Consider the following 25,109-nt stretch of genomic DNA (forward strand, 5'->3'; position numbering starts at 1 on the left):
AAATATACTGTAAAAATACATGATAAAACTAATATATATTTTTATAGTTTACACCTCTTAACCTTTCATTTATTTAATACTGATTTGTATATATAAATGTCTATACTTTTTAAAAACTTTTTCTTATTGAATCTTAATTTGCTCATTTTATACTTTTTTATTACTCTATTCATTTTCTTTATTACTTGAATTAATGTGTATATGCCTTGATTTTCTTTTTCTTATAATGAAATCTTAATTTGCTAATTTTGTACTATAAAAATGTATATTTTATTACTCTATTAATGTTTATTACTCAAATTGTGTATTTGGCTTGATTTTCTTTTTCTTATAATTATTACATTTTAATTTGCCCATTTTATACTATTTTTTATTTATTTTATTACTCTATTCATTTTCTTTATTACTCAAATTAATGTGCATTTGCACTGATTTCAATTTTCTTATGATTACATTTTAATTTGCTCATTTTATGCTATAAAAATTTTATATTTTATTACTATTCTATTTTATTTATTTTTCCTAGCACTCTAATGTGTATTTGCCTTGATTTTCCGTATAATTAAATTTTAATTTGCTCATTTTATACTAAAATCTTTTTTTTTATTACTCTATTCATTTTCTCTATTAATCGAATTAATGTATATTTGCCTTGATTAAAGATTTAAAGACCACAATAAAATTATAATACAGTAAATCATTGACTACCTTAAATTAAATGTAAATTACAGTGTTACATTTAATGCATTCTAGTGAAAACAAAGTGAAAACAAAAATGTCTTGACTGATTGATGAATTAAAATATTCTGATCAGTAATAAAGTCTTCATAGCTGTGGTGAATAAAACGGGTAGCTTTATTTTACAGTGAGCAAAAGTAAGATACAATGAATCCCAAGGACAAAATGACATTGAGAAGATATATTTTACATTTTCACTCTCTCCAAAAAAAAAATGTTCCACTCATTTGCATAAACAGTAGACAAGAGACCAACCGATGGAGAGAATTAACAGACAATTTATTTAATAATAATAAAAAAGCTTAGAATATCGTTTCTACTGTTTCTTCTGCTTCTTCTTCTTCCTGTCGGCTTTGCTGGCCTCGTCCAGTGCTTTTCTCTTGGCTACCATTTTGTTAGTCTGAGGGAAAAGAAAGAGAGAGAGAGAGAAAGAGAGATGCATTAGGTTAATGAACAGCAGAGGAGCATCATGGGTATTGAAGCTTCACTGATGAGTTCAGTACGGGTCAAGAGCCTGAAAGTGACTCATCAGCAATTCTACATACTTCCAGTGGAAAAGAAAACACAGTTCTTCAATCATTAACCTCACAACACCGAACACATCACAAATGAATAGAGTTTCACTGTCTTCACTCGATTTTTAATATTGATTTTTCTACTGAACACAGTTTATAGAACCATAAAATAAGAGACAGTGACAGAAAACCAAATAAAACTAGCAGCAGGACTGTTTACACTGAACAGAGCGTAATGTGTCACTGTACAGGACATGTACATAAAGATGTCCTCTATTATTAATCATCAGCCATTCTGACTGCACAGAAGACGCTACAGGAGGGTGTGAATCTCATTTCAGGTAACAGGCTGCATTACACTCAGCCCAGTGTAGGATTAAGTTTACCCTATTTTTCAGACTATAACACATTTAAGCACCAATAGTAAGGAATAAGGGTGCTGCACAGTAATCTACACCAGATTTATCTTCTGAAAACTGAGTGACTGGGTGAGTAAAGCACTTCAGTTTATTTACAGTAACCTTAGAATTCCAATAAAAATCAACATCATGTTTAGCAGCAGCGCTAGCCGTGGTTAGCAGTGCTTAGCGCTAGTAAACAATGCCCGATAGCACTACACAGAGGAACCCTGAGTGTTCTGGTAAGCCAGGGCGCTATCGGCTAGCGGCTAGTCCCACATAGCTTGTTTTAACACAGTAAACACACAGACTACAGTCCGAGATACTCCCTTCTGAATGGCGAAAGAGCTAGCGCTGTGGTTAGCAGCTAATGCTAATGCTGTACTTCAGAGGAATGGCTTTCCTGCTCCTTAATACCTGACTGGTAAAATTCATTCATAAGACGCAGTGACGATTTTTGGGAAAACTAAAGGATTTTAAGTGGAGTTTTTTTTGTGTGTGTATACACAAGTTACATTAAAGAAATCTTCACAATAATAATAATAATAATAAAAAAAAAACATTGTTAGCTGTTAGCTACACTTCTACACAGCTACAACAAAGCTTACAGAGCACCATATTTTTGGGTCTCTATTTAAAATAGTCAGTGGATGTTTCTGCCCTGCAGGATTCATACAGTGCTCTAACTGTGCTGGCTAACATTTCTGGAGAACGTCCGGTCCTATTAGAGAGTTAAAAATAACTGTGACAATGAGTTCACTGTTTGGACAAAACAGCACAGAGTTGCCTCACCTCTAGTTAAAATAAGAGATTTTCATTGGTTGTGCTGTTGTGGTTTAAGGTCTTTTTAAAGTATACTGTAAAAACAAATTGTAAAAAATAAAGTACATTTATATAGTTTAGACCTCTTTACCTTTTAATGATTTAATTATGATTTATACATATAAATGTCTATAAATAATTTTCCTTTTTCTTATAATAAAATCTTAATTTGCTAATTTATACTCTATTACTGTATTAATTTTCTCTATTACTCGAATGAATGTGTATTTGCTTTGATTAAAGTGGACGTTTCAGCCCTGCAGGATTCATACAGTGCTTCAACTGTGCTAGCTAACATTTCTAGAGAGCATCTGGTCCTATTAGAAAGTTAAAAATAATTGTAACATTGGACAAAACAGCACAAAATGCTCTGCCTCAGAATTTAACTCAGAGTTGCCTCACCTCAAGTTGAAATAAGAGATTTTCATTGGTTGTGCTGTTGTGGTTTAAGGTCTTTTTAAAATATACTGTTAAAATACATTATAAAAATAAAGTATATTTATATAGTTTAGACCTCTTTACCTTTTAATGATTTAATTATGATTTATACATATAAATCTCTATAAATAATTTTCCTTTTTCTTATAATAAAATCTTAATTTGCTAATTTATACTCTATTACTGTATTAATTTTCTCTATTACTCAAATGAATGTGTATTTGCTTTGATTAAAGTGGACGTTTCAGCCCTGCAGGATTCATACAGTGCTTCAACTGTGCTAGCTAACATTTCTGGAGAACATCCGGTTCTATTAAAGAGTTAAAAATAAACTGTGACAATGAGTTCACTGTTCGGACAAAACAGCACAAAATGCTTTACCTCAGAGTTTAACTTAGAGTTGCCTCACCTCCAGTTAAAATAAGAGATTTTGATTGGTTGTGCTGCTGTGGTTTAAGGTCTTTTTAAAGTATACTGTTAAAACACATTATAAAAATAAAGTATATTTATATAGTTTAGACCTCTTAACCTTTTAATGATTTCATTCTGATTCACAAATATTACATTACATTTGGCAGATGCTTTTGTCCAAAGTGACTTACAATAGTCAAGTACAAAAGTAATAGAAGTTTAAAGGTAAAAACATCTTTAGATAGGGCTTAAAGGAGGTCAAAGGGAAATAAATATGATGGTCTTTAAATTTTTTCCCTTTTTCTTATAATAAAATCTTAATTTCCTCATTTTATACTCCATGTTCTTTCATTAAAGCTTTTATCTGTCTGGTTCTGGACCTACAGGCTGAGTGCTGGACACCCCTGAGCTGGATAACTGATGTGAAGGGCTGCGTTTACCTCTCGGACGTGTCTCTTCTTGCCGAACATGATCTTGTCGTACAGATATTTGTCCCTCTTCTTCATCATCATGATGGCCAGCCTCTTCTCCTCAGCCTTCTCCTCCTGCTCCAGTCTGTGGCGGTTCTCTGACTTGACCTTGCCAGGGGTCACCTTCACTGGTAAGGCCTGAAAGAGAAAAATCAGGTGTCACACCCCAATCAGACAAACAGAAAAAAATAAAATAAAATAAAATAAAATACATTTAAAAAATTAAAAAATAGATATTGAAGCTGTCCAATGAAAAACACTTATCTTCAAAACAGCAACTTTACAGGAGAGAAAAAAACCTTGTAAACTTTCAATGGAAGTCAATGTAAAAAGAGTTTATTTCAGGTCATTTTTAAGTATTTCTATTGGTCTGTTCATCAAAACATTTTGGCACAGTGTAAGAGACAGTTTGTCTGTTCCAATTATGTAGTAAACTAAAAATCCACAAAAATTGAGATTTTTTTTTTGTTTTTCATTGGACAGCGACCGTATACTCCCAGAATTACACACATTTACAAACATGCATCTACACCTTGAAATCAATGGGCCTTTTTAACTAGGGTTGTTCTGATCATATTTTTATGCCACAGAGTCATCTGATGCCTATACTGAGTCCCAATCTGATGCTTTGGCAATGCAGTAAAAAAAGAAGAACAGCCATGTAAATTTGAGAAAAAATGGGATAAAATTTAAAAATAAAAAGGACATGTACAAGATGTATTAAAAAAAAAAAAAACAGTGATCCAGATCTTTTCCACCCCATGTTGTTCGTATTTAGGATTTAACGAGTTAACAGGGACAATGGCTCTATAAGTTAACAGCTAACACTAGGTGGACCAAAGATAAGACAATGCTAATGCTAGGCCAAGTAGTTTTTAACCCTTGTGTGGTGTTCATATTTTTGTTACTCGTTTGTTACTTGTATTAAATTCAGCAAAATTAAGCAATTTTACATTAAAATGCTTTACACATGCTCGCTTCACCTAAATTGCAAGCAATATAAACAGCTTACATGGTTAATATTTACCCTTTACCTTTCTTATGTTACATTTCTTTTAAAAAGTGCTACTCTTTTTTTTTTTAGTTTTTTAATAAAATTTAAAAGAAAATGAATTCAACTCAAGATATGAGTAGAAAATGTGTTTAGTTTCAAATTTAAAAATGAAGCAATGTTTATTAGCCCTTGGCCAAACATACTGTATGTAATATAAATGTGTGTGGGGGGGAGGGGGGGGGGGGGTTGTACAGTGTGTGTTTATCGAAAATGTGTTTTGATATATGTTATTCACAAAAAATGAGCCAATGCCAATGAGCTTGAGTTATAAAAAAAATATTTTTAGTATCATTTGATGAAAAATGAAAACGGGTCCCACAGACCCGAACACCACACAAGGATTAATCATGCTTTTACTGCAGAGCAACACAGGGTTCCAACTGCTGGTGGGGTGATCTGGAAAACCAGCTCAGACACCAGCTTCAACAACCAACAAATGTTAAGCAGGATCTACAGGCCCAGCTGCAACAACCGTGGGTAAATGTGCTGCAGGATGTTATAGAGAACCTATATACCACCACCATGTCCAACTAACATATATCTTATCATGTATTCAGGCTTTCAGTTTCAGTGTTCCTCTATAAACGTATACATTAGCTTTTATATTGTAACCACTTACTAGTGCTGGGCGACTGTGGCCTAAAAAAAAAAACTTCATATTTTTTCACAAAAAAATTTCGAAAGATTTTTGATTATAATCGTTTTTTTTTCCTCTACTAAAAAAATCAAACTAAAGATGACAAAAAACCTGCAATATATATATATATATATATATATATATATATATATATTTGGGTTAAGTCGACTCATTGTTTTGATGATTCATTAATTTGAAACATTGTTTTCAAGCCCATGCGTTCATATATCACGTAAAATTGAGAAATAACGCCCTAAATGAATCACAGAAAAAAAAGCAGAGATTAATATTGTTTTCCACAAAGAGTGTTGATGCTGAAGTTTTTAGAAACGGTAGGATGTATTTCTAGCTAAATATATGCTTTATCCCACCAGGTGCTGGAACTTTTTTCACTATTCAGTCCTCCAGTCCTCCTCGGAGCAGAATGTTTAGAAAATATGCGCATGTTAGTCTGTGGGAGGCGTCGTAACCAAGGTAAGACGGATAAACACTTCAGAAATGAGGAGCGTTTTCAGTTATTTTAGATTAAAAAGATAAAATATCTGTATTTTGACGGTGCCCTTGGGAATAGGGGCGTGGCCACCAGGAGGCACACAGATACACAGAGACATGGGTTGCGTGAACTCAAAACGTACCTTTATTTAGGTTCAAATGTCCTGCACCACACCCAAAACAACTCCAAATATAACCCTGCTGGCCCAGTGGGGCTCTATCGCAATTACTCATTTTGAAAATTGCATTGAAACTGTAATTTGAATTAATAGTTAATCGTGAAAATCGCCCAGCACTACCACTTACATATCTTAATGTTATATTATTATATTATTCACACACATATATTCTTGTAGGTGTGTTATTTTTTTGTTGTCAATGATTGTATGTCCAGTCATGTGCTCCGGGGGCTAATTCATTCTCATTTACCAGCAAAAAGCCAATGGTTAACCCTAAAACAAACAGTCTCGTAAGCTTTCAAAACACAGCAGGACATTTACACTGACCAACCTCGAACACCTCCAGCTCTGGACGCTAGAACTGACCACCTGTGACCATTTAGCAACGCTCTGAATCACCTGAAGGCCATATCAAAGGTGTGTGTAAGTCTGGCTAGGAGCAGAGCAGGTGAGCACTAAAACGTGTGCCAGTCACAAGTCAGCCTCAGGTCTTCACCTTCACCATGTCTCACGTCACGTCTCAGGTAACACTTCTCAGAAGCGAGCAAGCTGAACCAGAGTGCACGATCATGACGGAGGAAAAAAATGCCAAAAACTAAAAACTAATTACAAATTTGCCACAATAAACACAAAGCCATATAAATATATACACTATACACTATAAAAACAAACATAACACGACACTGGCTCTTCTACTGTTTCTTCTAATTTTAAGAGAATTAAACAAAAATAGTTCAAGCTGGTTTTATTGGAGTAACTGCTTCTACTGTCCAGTGAAGCTTTTCTACTAAATGTTGGGAGCATGGTTGGTGGGTAATGCTAATGCTGCTCCAGCAAAGCTAGCCGGGGTTAGCAGCAGGCTACAGGCTGATAATACTCACCTCTGAATTGCAAAAAGCTTAGCGGTTAATGCTAATAGCGCTCCAGCATAAGTGCTGGAGAACTAAACTGAAACTCCTTTATAATTCTGAACTTCAGTGGAGCTTTACTGCTCCTTAATTTTACCTGACAGGTAAAATTTATGCATAAGGCACACCGGATTATAAGGCACCCTGACAATTTATGGAAAAACGAAAGAATTTTAAGTGCGCCTTATAGTGCGAAAAATATGGTAAATTCAGCATCAACAAATATAGCACTTTTAGCCACTTACAATACTAGTAAAGGGGCATTGTGCTGTCCATGAAAAATGGCTATTTTTTACTCTGTTAACAACTCAAATCCAGAGTTCAAGCTCGAACTAAACTACTGCTAATAAGTCATACAAAGAATACATTCATTAATACAATGTCATTTGAATAACAGTGCACTTTCAAAGTTCTCAATGCCCTGTTTTAAATGTCAGAACCCTCAGAATTCTATCAATGAAGTGTGGAGCTACTTTGAGTTTGTCAAAGGTGTAAAAATAGTAATTTCTTTGCATGGGCAACTTTATGCCCCCATCACTGTCATTGTAAGCCTGTTGGGATCATTGGCTAAAAGTGCTATATTTTAAAATGCTAGGAATAAATGGAGGTGGGATATTTGACAAAAGTTCATACTGGTTATCACGTTTCACTACAACCCAATTTCATTTCACGCTGGTCTTCTCCTTTAAGAACAAGTACACTGCCATTTATAATTTATAATAGACCATATTTGGCATAATAGCAGCACATTGTGAGATCTGTGTTAAATCATATGTTTGTAAAACACTCTTTCAATCTCATACTAGACTTTTACAGCAACTTTGCAGCAAAGATACACTGATAACTGTTGCTTATACCGATCAATCTGTTTGAAATATCTTACCTTGCCCTGCGATTTCTTCTCTTCCATTTCCTTTAGTTTAGCCTCTTCCTCTGCCTCCTCATCGTCATCTTCCTCCTCTTCCTCATCGTCATCTTCTTCTTCTTCCTCCTCCTCATCATCTTCCTCATCCTCTTCCACTGAAAGAAACAGGACATGGATATACAGTATGTGAGTTTATGTAAATACAGATGCACTGTAATAGTGGGCAGCAAAGTATTCTAAATATAAAATCTAATATTTTACATTAAATACATAATAATAATAATAATAATAATAAAAGTTTTTTTGTTTTATAAGAGTTTTATAACAGCGAAACTCACCAGGTCTCTCTCCTCTCTGGAGAGCGAGGAGTTTGAGCTTCTCTGGAGGAACGTAATCTCCCTCCTTCTCCTCCACGAACGGCGACAAGTGAGGGGGCAGCGTCACCCCCAGGAAGTAATCCTCCACGGGCAGGAGCATCTTCGCATTCACAGAGTCGAACACCCACTGAGGCTGAATGTAGTACCTGCAGGACCAGAGCAATCGATTACTGATCAGTGGAAGATACACAATATATCGATCAATCAGACTCTCCTGTAAAGTTGCTGTTTTGGAGATTTGTTGGACAGCGACGATATACTATAACAACATTCCAGTTAAAGCTGATGTCCATTTATTTCAGTGGGATTTAGTGCCCTCTCTGGTGAGAATGTGTAATTGCACCGAGCATGCGAAAGAATCGTTTTAAACTGGGTGGGTGTGACGTGGTCTCCTTTCAGAGCGGATGAGTCTGATTCCATGTTATGTTCAATCAGAGAGAGAGAAACTTCACTCTTTTGTTTCTTCGTTTTTACTATGAGTGGATGATCTACAGAGCTCTGAGGTTCCTCTTCTTTAGTCCCCAATGCTCCACCAGCCATTTAGTGAGCCAGATCCTCTGTTAGAGGCTATAAGTGCGACGTAAGTACACAAAGACGCGTAGTGTAGCCAGAAGAACTCCCATGAAAGCAACCCGACAACCAGTTTTTAGAATGAATATATTTGGCTTAGCAGGGATGGTCGTTCCAGCACACTGGTACCATTAAATACAATATTTTATCCTTTATCCACTGAGAAATTATTCTGATTTCAGTTTAGAATTGTAGATAATAGTAAACTGTTAAATGGAATAATGAACTGTGGCATTTTTCTCACTGCTCTCATGCAGAGTTCACTGCCCTTCCTGGAGATAAAGATTCTGATTGGCTCTGCCAATATCATCAGTTATCTCCTTTAGATTCATACATCTGCCGACTGAACAAATGATTGACTGACATATTCAAACTTTCTCTGACTAATAAATGATAATCAGACCCCAACACAGACTCTAGGTTCTAACACAAACTCTCTGTCTAAGCTCTAATATACTGTATATAATATATCTATAATCAATGTGCAGTGTCTGTCAGGAAGTATTTGTTTTAGCACTGCAGGATTTACACAGTGCTCTAGCTATATTAGATAGTAGTGATATAGAAAGTGTATTATTATTAGTTTGCATATCATAGTAAAAAGGTTAACTGGATTAATGATCTGCGACACTGTTTAGAAGTCCTGCCCCTTCCTGGACATAAATCCTGGATTTTGATTGGCTGTGGGAATACAACCAAATATCTTTGTGTGTCTTAAATGTGTCTGAAAAAAATATTACAAATATAATCACATTCTTTACACATTTTTTTAATGTGAACAAAGTCATTTAAACACCTTGTAAAAAAATGTAGATCTATTTTGACAAAATATGTATATATAATTGTGAATTAGACTGAATCAGAACTTCATGATCAATGAACCAGTAACTTAAAATGCTACACAATAATTTGGAATTCAGTGTAAAAAGATGCTTTCTTCAATGATATTAATATGTTAGAGGCATTTAAGGGACAAATCCTATATTTTACCACAAAGATTGAGGAAAAACCAATAACACTTAATAGAAAACACATTAAAGCAACAACACACACAGTGCAATGATGTGCAGAATGCAGCGAACAGTAACACTCCCTGTAACAGTAACACACTGTCTATACTGTCTATGTGTGTGCGTGTGTGCCGAGGCATGAATGTGTGTAGGCGTGTCATGCATATACTGTGATACTGTGTATCTGCAGATCATGTGATCATGTGACTGAAGAGTAAAAGAATGTAAAAACAGACATCACACATTCACATAGCTCTGCTGTCTGCAGTGATGGACACATACACACAGGACGTGGGTAAAAAAGGGCATTGAGAGGCAGAGGGGGGAGCAGAGCCTGAAAGAACGGCATTGTGGAGCAGCTTCCATCTTCAAGACAGATTTAAGGATGGGAGGGCGGAACCGAGCACATTTGTTTTATTGGAAATACATTTTACAACCCAAAATAAAGAGACACTTTGTTACAGGAATGATCCATAAAACTGCTGAAACACAATCTGGTTATTAATATACTACAGTGCATCTCAAAAAAATGTAAAAGTTACAAATGTGAACCTCATATATTATATAGATGTATTACACACAGTGATCTATTTTAAACGTTTATAAAATTATATTAGAATATTAGAATTAGAATATTAGAATATTAGAAAAATTAGAATATTATATAAGACCAATTTTGTACTTTCTGCAGTGTAGGCAGTGTGCCAAGTCTGGAAAATTAAATCCACATCTCCATAAAAGTTGTCAGCACTTGATAAAACACAAAGGACCAACACCAGCACTGATCACTGATCATCAGTACCAATTGGTCTTAAACAATATTCAAATTTTCAGATTTTTGGGTTTTCATTGGCTGTAAACTATAGAAAAATCGATCAATCTGTGTGTAATACATCTATATAATATATTAGGTTTCGCATTTTGAACAGAACTACTGAAAAAAATAAACTTTTCAATTATATACATTTGTTTTTTAGATGCCACTAGGTTTAGTATTCCAGTAGCAGGGCTGTATGATCCAGACAAGCTGCTTTTTTTATTTTCTCATCTTCTCAATGACTTTATTACTGCAGTTCTTCACCTGTCAGACCTCAAATCCATCTCTTTACTGCTGAAACGGAAACTAGGTTGTCTAATGTAGAACTGAGCTAAAGGCTAAAGCTGTTTCCATGTGGGTCAGCCAGACGTGACTCTTCCTGAACCATTTTCTTCCAGTTTCTCACCGCTCTCTGGCTTCATCTACTTTTAATAGTTTCAGAGTTCTCTGTTTTATCTGTATCTTTTTCTAGTTATTATGATGAAAGTGTAAATATGCTGTGTGTAAGAGTGTGAATGCTGCATCTGTTTCAGTACTGCTTTACTACAGACAAAGGCTTAGGAAAATTACATAAAAAAAAAATCAATTTCCAGTTTTTCAGTTTATATTTTCTATTGCTAAATACCAGCTATAAGCTGTTAACCAACGATTTCCTTGTTAAAAAATAAGCACCTCTTTTTTTTTTTAAAACAATTTATTTTTTTTACAAAATACTTTATTTTATTATTATTTTTATATGCTTCTTTTTACAATACTTAATTACTTTTTCAGTTTTAAGTTTATATGTTCTCCTTAAAGGCATTTTTTACAGTTTCAGAGTGTCTGACCTCTGACCTCTCTACTACCATGGAAATGAAATTATAAAATTTTATTAATATCAATATATTGTGTCAGTCTCTCTCACCTGTTCATGTACTGTTTGTCCATGTTGGGTCTGTCTACTATGTGGTGTGTGATGGTTTCATCCTCAGCATCATACGTGCTTCCGATACAGAGAGACTTATCCCAGGAAACCTGCGCACCAAAACACCTGCCAACACATTCAGACATAACTTTAATCAAACAAACCTTATTTAAATCACACTTCATTATGATGATACATTTTATATAATAGCATTTCAGAATGCAATCCTGTATCTGTTTCTCTGCATACTTTATGCCTACATTCAAACTACCAAGATGAAGTGACTCAAATCTGACTTTTTTGCTCAATGTGGATCAGATCTGATTTTTTCATGGCTGTGTGAACGTGTCAAATTCGTTTTTTTTTTTTTTTGTGCAGCTATAGCTGAAAAAAAACAGCAAAAGCAAACCACCTGGTCTTTTTTCTCCTCCTCGATCTGAGCCTCAGTACTTCAGACCAGCTGGTTACTGTTTCTCCACTCCAGCAAAAGATGATCCACATATGAGCTGCTAACTCATCCATTTCCCTTTATAAAGCTAAGAGTCGTCTCTCAAATATGAGTTTTTTTGTTTTTGGTGAAGGAGACGTTTATACAAGTATTAATGTGCGCTTGCGAGGCGTTTTCAGGGACAGATTTGTTAAAAATTAGTTTTAAGTTTCTCATTATTTTATATTTTCTTTTACTTGTACCATTATAATTTTGAAAATGTGGTAGAATATTGGTTTTGTCTTTCGAATATCTCTAAACTATCAACTTTGCAGGAGAATGGAAGAAAAATTCAGTTCAGTTTGTAGCATTTTGAGCTATTGTTTCATTGATACAGTCTAAATAACAATTAAACAGCATCCTGTGATCACTGATGAACTAGAGGATGATTAACACTGTAAACTGTGGAGTAACAGATTCAGAGCTTCTGTCTCTGACTTTACTTTATCTACAAGGTGTAGGAGCAGCTGTAGGTAGGAGTGTGTAATATAGAGTTGAGGACAGTGAGCGATGATTAAACACAGTGTTTAAGAACTCCAGCAGCACTGCTGGTCTGATCGCCTCACTAAAATAATGAAATAGCTGCATTAAAGAACAGAACAGGGTGAAGGAGGAGGATAATAATAATAGAGTATGCAGAAAACTATAGTCTAAAATTATAGAACTATAATTATTCCTATACAATTACACCACCCCCCACCTCAGAATGAAGGCCAGTGACTCTCTGGGCACTTCTCTGTTGAGAAAGAACTTCAGGCCTTCAAAAAGCTTCTTCTGTTTGTCCTGCTCGTGCTGAGCCTTCACCCTCGCCTCCATCTTCTCCATATCCTCCTGAGAACACGGGTGGAGGTGAGAAAAAGAGAGAATTAAACACAGAAACCAGTGAAAGAGAGCAAGAGACTGTAATAAATAGCCATTGGTTAGCTCAGAGCCTTTATGCTGTCGTAATGGGGTAATCATGGTGACCTGGTCCCCGGTGCGACACCTGTGTAAGTGAAGGTGTGAAATTGAGGCGCGTCTGTGAGCAATCAACACCTGTGTTGTGCGCTCGCTCAAAACACAACTCTAACCCAGCATTTCTGAGAGTACTGGGGTGACCTCAGTTTATTGGGGTTGCTTAATTTCTAAAGCATTCCTGCACTAAACCTAAAAGAACACAGATTAAGTGGTACGAGTAAAAGATGAGCAGAGAATGAGCAGATATGTGGTAAAGTGAAATCTGTAAAGGTGTGTGTTAATTAAGAGTAACAGTCACAGCTCACTATCGCTAAGAGAACCTCATGGGATCAGGACTTATCATATTGTAGCACTCACAGACTTAGGGTATTCAGAAAGTGATAGACATGGGCCCAATTACACAAAGAGATGTTGCAGTTTTTTGTAGCATTATACTAGGGGTAGATGATATTGCCCTAAAGTAATATCACGATATTTCATTGTATTTTCGCGATAACAATACTCTTGGCGATAAAAGAAAGAAAAACTGAAATAATTAAAAATATATTTCAAGAATACACTACCGCAACAAAATTTAAATTTATTGTATTATTGCATACAATATGATATGTCACACCCCTAACTGAGATATTAAAAAATACAAGAATTTGATCAGATTGATATAAGAAATCCACAGTCCAGAATGTCATGATACTAATAATATTTATTATGCACTTCAAATATCTCTATATATCCAGGATTAAAGTAAAATCAATGATACTGAACAGATATAATCTGTCTCTAGTAGATATAAAATCCCCCCCCCAATTGTAAAAGATGTAAGTGTATAATTGGGTTCGGATGGGGGGGGGGGGGGGGGTTAGAAATGACAAATAAAAACTGACATTTACTATAGATGAATAAAATTAAACACGTAAAAAAGGAAAAATTGATACATAAAACATAAGGAATTTTTATCTTATGAAGAAAAAAAATAATTAGATCAATAAAATAATACAACTATTTAAAATGAATAAAAAATAATTTATATAAAATAAAAACAAACAAACAAAAAAAAAAGTTTCAGTTTCAGTTTCAAATCAGTAAAACAGCTCACCAAAACCTCAACCTGTCCAAATATTGGACAATAATTGATTAACTTTACAGGCCCTCACTCATTTTCATTTATTTAACTAAACTGAGTTTTATATTCTTATATTATTATATTATTATATTCAGCCTCGCGCTGAATTCAGCTCCGCCCTGCCGGAGAGAGCGCCCGCGCGCGCGCCAGAGAGAGAGAGACAGAGAGAGCGCAGCGCAGCTCGGCGAATTTTGCTTACCCTAGACTATATATAGTATTAAAATTAAACCCCTTAAAATCAAGAGGGCTTCGCGACCCATCGTGGATCTTTGGCGACCCATAGGTTGGGTCGCGACCCATAGGTTGGGAACCACTGGGTTATACGATACGATATTTCATATACTACCATATACTACCATATACTCCGGGGGGTATTATTTGTAAGGCTATTTAGGTAGTCAACAAACAAATATAGCATATAACATAAACTTGGGTAACAATTTAATTATTATATAATCATTTTTTTGGAGTTTGCTAGGGGTCAAACTGACTCCAAATATAATACATGTTACTATCGTTGATAACATATAATATTTTTAATTCTAAATGTTCTATATAACAAAAATATTTACTCATATATAATATAAAGCCATAAAAATACCAACAAGAAGCCTATTTTCAGTTTCAGGTAAATCAATGAGTTTTTATAGCGACATGCATCTCCATTGTCGCATAACATGCATTCTGGTTGTATGGGGGGGGGGGGGGGGGGGTTTATAAAAGCTATTTTATAAAAGCTAGGTAGTCAACAAACAAATATGGCATGTGACGTAAACTTTGGTAACAAAATAATTATCATATAATCATTTTTTGTAAGTTAAAATAAAAAATAAATAAAATAATTAATTAAAAAATGAATGAACACATTTACCAAGTGTTTGTAAATGCATTAATGAGATTACAGATTAAATGCCAGCCCACTCTATGACTGAGAATGTATGCACATATGCTGTTAAAAGAACATGTTTTAGTAAAAATAATAAAAAAAAAAAAAAAAAAAAACACATGAACTTTTTTGTTGCCATATAGAAACGTTTTTAAAATAAGTATAATTTTCTCACCCCTTCTACAGGGAAGTAGTCCATCTCCGCTTCCTCCTCTTCCGCTGAAGAGACGACACGGGCAAGACTGGCACTCAACGCAGACAATTTCTACAACACGACATTTTAAAATGATTATTATATATCAAACATAATCAGCAAATCACAATCATCTAAAATCACAACAGAAGGAAAATTATTATTATTATTATTTTTTTTTTTTTACCTCCAAATAGCTTTCAGAATCCATGGCGTAGTCTTCTTCAAACTCAGCTTTCAGCTCAGTCTCTCCCTTCACATCCAACTAAAATCAAAAAAGAGGAAACATATATGAAATAATTGTAGCTAAACAGCTAGAGCAAGTCATCAAAAATAAACAGATAATGTTAATTTTAATAATAATTCAACTAAACCAAATTAATGAATTAAATAATAAACAAAAATAACAGTAATAAAGCACTGATGGTAGAAATTCAACAGCATCAATACAAAAAAACTATATTCATCTACTGTTGCTTTGGATAACACTGTTGACTAAAAAATGCACTTATTATAAAATGTATTCAAATTATTTATAAAAAAAATAGTACTTAAATAATTAATATTTTGTTGAGATGTAAACAGCAAACTGAAAACAAAAGAAGAAGAAAAAAAACTTTTGCACTTATTTTAGTCGAATTCAACATTTTGAATAATCTAAAAGTTAATACATTTGCAAATATATCAAATCTACTGTATTTTAATTCTAAAACCAGGTGCAGAAAGTGTGTGTGCGTCTCTCACCTTGGGCGGGTACAGAAGGTTGAGGGTCTGGTAGAGCCGGAAGTTGACAAAGCCGAGCAGTGTGGTGTAGAACTCTGTGAAAGTGGCCATAACTCTGTAATCCACGTCTGTGGGGTGCTGAAAAGAACAAAATACACTTAGCAGTGAAAAAACTGTTAAGATCTTTGTTTGTTCTCAAATATTTAAGGTTGTTTTCACAACCGAAAGTCTAGACCAGAGTCTGAACCAAAGTATGTGTGTTTGTTACATTGTGTAGTATTTAATTAGTACAGTTCGTTTCAGTTTCACACTGCAATTCAGTTTTTAAGAGTTTTAAGAAATATCAGCATTAGATTGGCAAAATTTAATTACTAATATATTTAGATTAGTATGTCAATCCCTTAAAAAAAATAAATCATTATTATCGTGCATCATGCTAGTTCCCTGTATTATTGTGAGGGATCAGTAATAATAGAGTATTGTGGTTTAGGTCTGACAGATGATCGCTTTTCTGTGCATGCTAGGGGTGAGCCATATCGTACACAATAATTTTGCCAACATTTCTGAATAACGTAACTTTTTTGCTGTTTTTTGTATATTTGGAGTGCATTATATTAGTATCAGAACATTCTGGATCATTGACTTTTGTTACAAATCTGATAAAATTCTTGTATTTTTTAATATCTCAGTTAGGGGTGTGTCATATCATATATGCAGCAACAAAATTTAATTTTCATTTTGTTGCAGTAGTGCATTCTTTAAACTATTTTTTTTTATCAGTTTCATTATCGTGTAAATACCATGAAATATCATGATATTAATTTAGGACCATATCGTCCACCCCAGTGCACGCTCTCTGTTGTTTTTACTCTGCGTTTATGCACGTTTCATGCAAAGTATCAAAGATAGGCACTGATTTATTTATTTATTTATTTTTTACTTTTCTGTACTCGGTACCACAGAGACATTTCAGTTGGTGCCTATTTGGTATTGAATTTGATACCCAGCCCTACACACACCTGCTGTTTTTTTTAACCTAACTACAAAGTCAAAAAGTCCAGACCAATCAAGATATTTGTGAAAGCATCTTATCTTATCTGTTATGTTTAATGGCCAGCTAAACTAAAGAACTAAACTTGAGATTTGCATCTAAACAAAGGACATTATAGCCAAACTAATAAAACTCTCCCTGATCTGTATTTATTACATGATTAGATCAGATTAAATATGTTTTTCATTCCACTATCTGAGCTGACAGCTGCTGATACTGACCAGATAAAGACGAGCCAGCTCTGTCCTTCAGACAGCTCAGCCAGCTATAGTTCATGTAAAGGTGAAGGCGAAGATGATCCTCTGCCAGTCTGCTTAGATTTGGCTCAGTTAAATTTAATTTAACTGTTATTAATGTTAAATTCCAGCTCATGCTCATCACGTTACTGAGTGCAAACCTGCTCATCTCCACTTTCAGTGGAACTCTATTCATAAATGATAGGACAGCAGTAAATGACCCCCAGCCCAAACAGTGTGAGGTAGAGATGTGCACGTGCACTTAGGGGTGGGCGATATGATATCATTTAAAATGATATCACGATATTTCATGGCATTTTCACGATAACGATACTTTTGGCGATATGACAAAACACTGAATTAGAAAAATTATTTTGAATTTTATCATTGCCTGCAATATGATATGGCTAACTGATATTTTTAAAAAAAGAATTTTATCAGATTTGTAACAAAAGTCAATGATCCAGAATGTCATGATACTAATAATAATGCACTCCAAATATCTCCATATATCCAGGATTAAAGTAAAAATAAATGATACTGGACAGATAGATACTGGTAGATATATAAAAGGAAATGAGAACATGAATTTTTCTTTTGCTAAAAACGGCAAAAAAGTAGAACCCTGATGTGATAATTAGGGGTGGGTAATATGGCACAATATTTCAGGGTATAATATCGTTCACGATATTCAAAATTATTGGCGATATTATCATGTATGATATGATATGGCATACCCCTCCGTGCACTTATGGCATTTATGATGACCGTAATCTTTATCAATAGACCTTTAAAAAGAACAGGATGGCCACATCAAAGACATAACAAAGCAAACACTAGTCTTTATTATTTATTTTCAACTAAAATTTTTATTTTCTCTAAATTTTAGCCCTACTATAACAATCATGTTTTCATTCCCTCCTTCTTTCTCTCATTTTTTTCCTCCTATTTTTCTACAAAATATATGTTTTTACTTATTTTTATAATAATGTATATACTATACATTAAGTTATTTTTATAAAAAATTCTCCAAACCATCACTGATTGGTGGAAACTTCACACTAGAACTCAAGCAGTTTGGACTGTGTGTCTCTCCACTCTTCCTCCAGACTCTGCTCCCTTGATTTACAAATGAAATGTAAAATTTACTGATGATCAGTGATGGTTTGGAGAGACATGTCATCTGCTGGTGTTGATCCACTGTGTTTTATTATCAAGTCTAAAGTCAGTGCAGTTTTGTTTTCCTACAAAATCTTACAGCACTTCATGCTTCCCTCTGCTGACTTTAACTTTTATGGAGATGCAGATTTTATTTTCCAGCAGGACTTGGCACACTGCCCACACTGACAAAAGTACCCATTGGCCTTATATTATATTCAAATTTTCTGAGATAATGATTTTTGGATTTTCATTGGCTGCAAGCCAATTAAAATAGATCACTCTGTGTGTAATACATCTATATAATATATGAGTTTCACATTTCGAGTTGAATTACTGAAAGAACTGAAGTAACTTTTCTTTTCCAGTTTTTGAGATGTACTAGCAAATGTACTTTTCTCAGCCAGGATACAAATATGCTACATAATGAAAAAGACTTATTTAAGGCCAATCTTAATATTTGTTTGCTTTGAGGAATTGGACTGTGATAATTATTAATTAATAATTATTAATTAATTAATGCTGAACATTTATCACAGACCTACTGTACATAAATATATGACGTTATTATATAAGCAAATAACCTGCACTAAAACCACAAACCAATAATACATCCCTTATAATAAATCCCTTATTATTACCTCTCAATACTTACATCATGAGCAAACTGATACGGCACCAGCCATGTGATGGTCTGTCCCAGCACTTCTGCCTGGTAATAAATTCCCTTGATGGACAGAAACACCTGTTGAAAGAAGATAATAAGAAAATAATCTGTTATTCTGCTGTTTTGTTATTCTTAGGGGTGTGCCATTTCGTATCATACGCAATAATGAACAGCAAACATTTTTTTTTATATTGTGAACGATATTACACCCTGAAATACTGTGCCATATCACCCACCCCTAATTATGACATCAGGGTTCTACTTTTTGACCGTTTTTAGCAAAAGAAAAATTCACACTGTTCTCATTTCCCATTCTATATCTACTAGAGACAGCTTATATCTGTCCAGTACCATTTATTTTACTTTAATCCTGGATATATGGAGATATATGGAGTGCATTATTAGTATCATGACATTCTGGATCATTGACTTCTGTTACAAATCTGATTTTTTTTTTTTTATATCTCAGTTTGGGGTGTACCATATCATATCATATGCAATAATAAAATTTAATTTTCATTTTATTGCAGTTGTGTATTCTTAAAATATATATTTTTAATTCAGTGTTTTGTCATATCGCCAAGAGTATCGTTTACACAATCATACTATGAAATATCGTGATATTATTTAGAATATTGCTATTAGACAGGGCTGAAACAACTTAATGTAAACCATCAGTTTTAATGAAACTATCTTAACTAAGAAGCAGACGCAATAAAAAAAAAAAGAAGAATCAATAAATTAGCTTAGCTTAGTTTTATAAAAACAATCGGAATCAGAGTGTGTCAAAATGCTGCACACATTTTCCACTTTATTCAAAAAGATCTTATTTTAAAAACGTGAGTCGACAGAGCTCTAGTTACAAATTGTAGAGATTAAATCTGCCTTAAATATTTACAAATGTATTGGGGCACCGAGTGGTCCAGCGAGATAAGCGCTGTCACTATGATTGGGAGGTCGCTGGTTCAAATCCTGTTCATGCTGCTTGTTGGGCTACCGGAGCTCTGAGACAGCACAGTTGGTCTTGTACTCTCTGGGTGGGTACAGTAGATGGTGCTCTTTCTTCACATCACTCCAAAGGGTGATGTGGATCAGCACAAGGCTGCATCTGTGAGCTGATGTATCAGAACTGAGTGTCTGCGCTTTCCTCCGTGTGCGCTGTGATGCTACTCAGTAATGCTGCATCAGAAGCAGTTCAAAAAAGAGATGGAGTCTGGTATACAGGTAGTCAGCTGACCTCATTCTTTCAGCACATACTGTTGCTCAACCCAGACCTGACCAACTGCAGCATCAACCACACATCATTTACTTACTTTAATCCAGGTGGAGACTTTTTTTTGGTCAGGCAGTGTAATTTTGGTGCAATGGTTAGTATGTGTGCAGTGCGTGGAGTGCGTCACAGTGTGTGTGTGTGTGTGTGCATGTTTCACAAAAGGGCCGAGGATCTGGGTCTGTTACCTTCTTGAGTGAGCGAGAGGTGACGATATAATTCATCCACTCCACACTGAGTCTACGGCACAGCTGGATGGTCTGAACGTGGCATTTTCCCGTTCGGGCAAACGTGGAGAAGAGGAAACACATGGACAGAGCATCATCCACATCACGGAGAGCATCGATAAACGTGGGATACCTGTAAAAAAATAATAAAATAAAATAAAAAGATGAATCGGTTCATCAATGTTTTTTTTTATGAACGTACAAATACTGTTCTCTACAGGGACTAGATAAGCTGTGTGTGTGTGTATTTCATGCAGAAACATCCTGCATCATGCAGCTCAACTCAACTGCAGGACTGTGGTTCTCCAGAACCTGAGATGCAGCTTAAACAAAAGGCAAGAGCGCCCTCTACTGTTTCAGGAAGGTACTGCGAATCCCCTCACCTCTCCTTTACGATGTGGTCCAGTTTGTATGCAGGTTTATTGTCTCTCAGTCTCTCCACTCCCCCCCACTCAGCTTTACCATACGCCTTCCTCAGCTTTCTCACAAAAATCTGCAGAAGAAAACACACAAAAAACATGAGTATAAACCAGCTCAGTAAAAAAGCATGGTAATGCTTGTTTTAAAATAAAAAATCACCTTAACTTGGACAAAAATGGAGATCACTAGTAATGCTTATAGATAAATATAATTAAATATTGTTATTAGTGCAATTTTGTGCCGACTGACCCAGACACACGTACCTTATACTCTCTGAACTTGCCCACGATAGGCTCGTGCAGCAGGAAGCGGATGTCTTTCAGCAGGTAGAAGGTCCTCTGGGCCGTGGAGCCCTTATTCACCTTCTTCTTGTGTTTGGGTTCATGTGGGTAAACTCCTTTCAATATACACAGCCGTCTAAAACAAGAGACCACAGAGAATTATTTTTACAATGTAAATTTAATATTAACGATATTAAAGCTAAACAACAAGGAACACAATTGAAATTAATTTAAGTACAAAAGACAAAAATGTGGACACCTTCTTATTCAGCGTTTTTCTTAATTTGAATTTATTTTCTACAATGTAAATTAATATTAAAGACATGAAAACAATTAAGAGACACATATGAAATTATATAGTAATTATATAGTGAGATGGTGATTTGAGGTGATTTAATCGGGATGAGCTGGGGCTTCACAGCATGAAGGAAAAGCAGCAGCTATTGTTCAGCACCTCCAGAAACTTAAACGAATGTAAAGTATAAAACATAATTCATAATTCTGCATGTGTTCCTGTATAGCTTTAATATAGCTTTTAATATTACATTTAAAAATGCAAAAAAAATGCAAAAAGAAAAAATAAGAATAAGAAGAGATGTCGACAAACTGGTACAAATATATACATATATGAATCACATTCAAAACAGTTAATAATGTCTTATAATACTTTGTTTGTGCAATAGTGTTATTAGTATATCTGAGGTTCTAAAAAATATTTGTTCAATTTTATGTTTTTATTTTATGTTTAAAAACATGAAAGAAAACAGTAGACTATAACAATCAGTGGTATTTTATCCTTTATCTTTTATAGTCACACAGGGATACTGTTTTTAACATATCAACAAAGGAATATGCCTGTGAGTAAACATATAAAAATTACATTTAATCAAAAAAAATGAGGAAATGAGGAAGCACATTGTTATTAGTTCATCAAAGTTCTACCTACAGGTTATTTAATCACTTTGAACCAATCAGAACAATGAAGAAGGCAATATATATATATATATATATATATATATATATATATATATATATATATATATATATATATATATATATATATATATATATATATCAGTGTTTAATAAAATCACATTAAAACATAATCAGCTGGATTAAATCAGTTGGTACTAGGTATTATGCTTGTCCAGTACTCACCTGAAATCAGCCAGGCTCAGGCAGAGCTTCTTGCGAGCTTTATTTCTGCTGATGTAGTTGGTGGCTGACCCACTTTCATACTGCAAACAGAGAGAAACAGGTTATAAACCCTTAATATTCATCCACTGGACAGAAAGACTGACAGGATAAATCAACATTATGAGAGCATAAAGTCACAACCCAATACTTAACAGTTCTAGCAAAAGCTTCACATGCAAACGTACAGCTGCCATACTATTTTACTGCATGATACCAACGGTGTTTAAATGTGCAATTTAATTACAGTCCTACAAATGTAATGTTCAAATTGAAAGAGCTGAAAATTAAATAGCTTAGAACTTGAGGAAGTACTAGCAGATATAAAGCAGGACAGAGGTTTAAAATGTACTGACATCATCAAACCTATAATGCATTATATTAATATCAATACTGTATTTCCAGATGTGCACAATGTTTAGATAATATTAAGATATTCTGAACTTTCTGATGCTGAATGCATCAATAGAAATGTTCTAAAATTACTTCTTTTTTTCCAAGAAATTCTAGTACAATATAAAGAGCAACTGTCAATTCACATTGTCAAAAAACTAAGAAATATTGCATTTGATTTTTAGTTTTTTCATCTGTAACTAACAAAAAGTAAATCATTACAGCAATAGCACAACATGTAGAAAACATCTAGAGAATTAAAAAAAGCACTGCTATGAAAATGAGACATATATAAATATCATTTAGAAATCTGCATGTTTTCAGGAGTTTAACCCATATTCAAAAATATGGTGAATCACATTCGCATTTCATTTTTTTATCTCTAATGCACTAAAATAAAATTGCTCTGCGACTTCACAAATTTTATTCAGTGAGAGTTATAGAGTCAGAGAAAGGAAGAGTAAGAGTCAGAGAGAGTTAGAGAGATGTACAATGAGTCAGTGAGAGAGAGGAAGAGAGACTGACAACCAGAGAAAGAGTCAGAAAGAGAGAGAGATTAAGAGAGAAGTAGAAAACTAGAGAGAGAGTAATAGAGTCGGAGACACAGAGACAGCCAGAAAGAGACAGACAGTCAGAGAGAATAAGACAGTAAGAGAGGTACACAGAGCGAGAGAGGTAGAGAGAGGGGTAGAGAGTCAGAGAAAAAGAGATGTAGAGAGAGAAGTACAGAGTCAGTAAAAGAGAGGAAAAGAGTGAGAAAGAAACAGTCAGAAAGAGTTATAGAGTCAGAGAAAGTCAGAAACAGAAAGAGAGACTTTAAGAGAGAGGCAGAGAGAGCAATACAGACAGACGGAAGAAAGAGGTGGTCAGAGAGAGAGAGAGAGTCAATGAGAGGTAGAGAGTCAGTGAAATAGGTGGAGAGAAAGAGTCATAACGAGAGGTAGAGAGAGAGAGTCAAAGAGACAGGTAGAGAGCTAGAGGGAGAAATAGTATCTGATTTCAACTCTGTTCATATTCTGTGGAAAGGCGTTCCACTAAGTCATGCATAATCTTTCAGTAACTGCTGTTATAGTGTATGACCCACATGTTACAGTATATTACATATTTTTGCACCTTATTCTCACCAAGCACTTTTACTGTACCGTATCGGTAATAAAGTGTTATGTCTGCTAAATGTTTCATGTCTGCTGTATTTATTGTGGTGTTTTAGCTCTATGTTGTACTTTGTTGTTTAGATTGTATTGTTGTTCTATGTTGCACCATGTCTCCAGAGGAACGAGGGTTAATTTAATTGCACTGTGTACATGTACTTAGATGGAATGACGATAAAAGCACCTTAACTTAACTTAGCACCATAACATATTCTTGAAGTAAAGTCTTAAAGTGATCTATAAACCCGTTAAAAATAAATTGTAGTATGCAATTTGTTGTGTTCAGTTTCTGTTAAGGTAGGTCAGGTATTTTTGTGAGCACAGCTCGTGCTCACCATGCAGTCACAGGTAACGTTAGCTGCTGTTATTAGCCTGAAAGCTAACTGTGTTGTTCTGGATATAATTCAATAACAATTTAAGCAGTGTTGATATAGATAAATCTATACAGCAGTCAGTAATCATAGTTCAGCAGCATTAAACAGTTATACAGACTGTCAGTGAGTTTATTAGTTAGTGTTTCAGTAGCTGTTAGTGATCAGGGGAGTTTAAAGGCCCGGGCTGCTGATTTCTCCTCACCTTCTTCTTCTGTAATCCTCCCATGGCGGACTGGAGGTGAGCTGCAGCGCGTTACGGCTGGATATTGGTGTTAAACCGCTGTAATTCCCTGATATTCTGGGTTATTCTGCGTTATTGTTGTTATTCTGGGTTCAGCGCTGCTGCTACAGATCCTGCGCTCCGCTCCACACGTGCGCGGCTGCGTGGCGTCACTCAGCGGAGACCACAGGACCCCGGCATCTGACTGAGCGCCCGAACACGCGCCTGATCAAAAATCACATTTATTTACATTCCGACTCCTATCCTTTTTTTCTCTTTTCGTTTTTTCTTGTACTTTTTCTTTTGTTTTCTCGCCTTCTTTCTTTTGTTTTCCCTATACATTTTCTTTTTCTTGCTTCATTTTCATCATCTATTTTTCATCTTTGTATTAATCTTTTTCTTTCTTTCACTCTTTTTGTCATATTGTTATGTAACTTTTATGTAATCCTGATTTTTGGATTTTGGAAAACAACAACAAAAAAAAAAACAGAAA

The 25,109-nt window shown here is 34.7% G+C and overlaps 1 protein-coding gene across 1 annotated transcript; it reads right to left on the reverse strand.

Annotated features, from left to right (window-relative positions):
• Positions 1 to 832: 832 nt before the first annotated feature.
• Positions 833 to 24,799, reverse strand: pes (pescadillo). The gene is made up of 15 exons (XM_022667303.2): positions 24,599 to 24,799; positions 22,443 to 22,522; positions 21,267 to 21,420; positions 20,967 to 21,076; positions 20,545 to 20,716; positions 19,075 to 19,164; positions 15,996 to 16,112; positions 15,439 to 15,516; positions 15,234 to 15,323; positions 12,793 to 12,923; positions 11,606 to 11,731; positions 8,266 to 8,450; positions 7,946 to 8,082; positions 3,763 to 3,930; positions 833 to 1,138 (listed from the first exon to the last, which is right to left on the reverse strand). The coding sequence occupies exons 1-15, from the start codon at positions 24,620 to 24,622 to the stop codon at positions 1,055 to 1,057; spliced, it is 1,746 nt and encodes a 581-aa protein (XP_022523024.1). The 5' UTR covers positions 24,623 to 24,799; the 3' UTR covers positions 833 to 1,054.
• Between the last annotated feature and the right edge of the window lie 310 nt (positions 24,800 to 25,109).

Source organism: Astyanax mexicanus, chromosome 22, assembly GCF_023375975.1.
Source record: "Astyanax mexicanus isolate ESR-SI-001 chromosome 22, AstMex3_surface, whole genome shotgun sequence".
Taxonomy (NCBI): Eukaryota; Metazoa; Chordata; class Actinopteri; order Characiformes; family Acestrorhamphidae; genus Astyanax; species Astyanax mexicanus.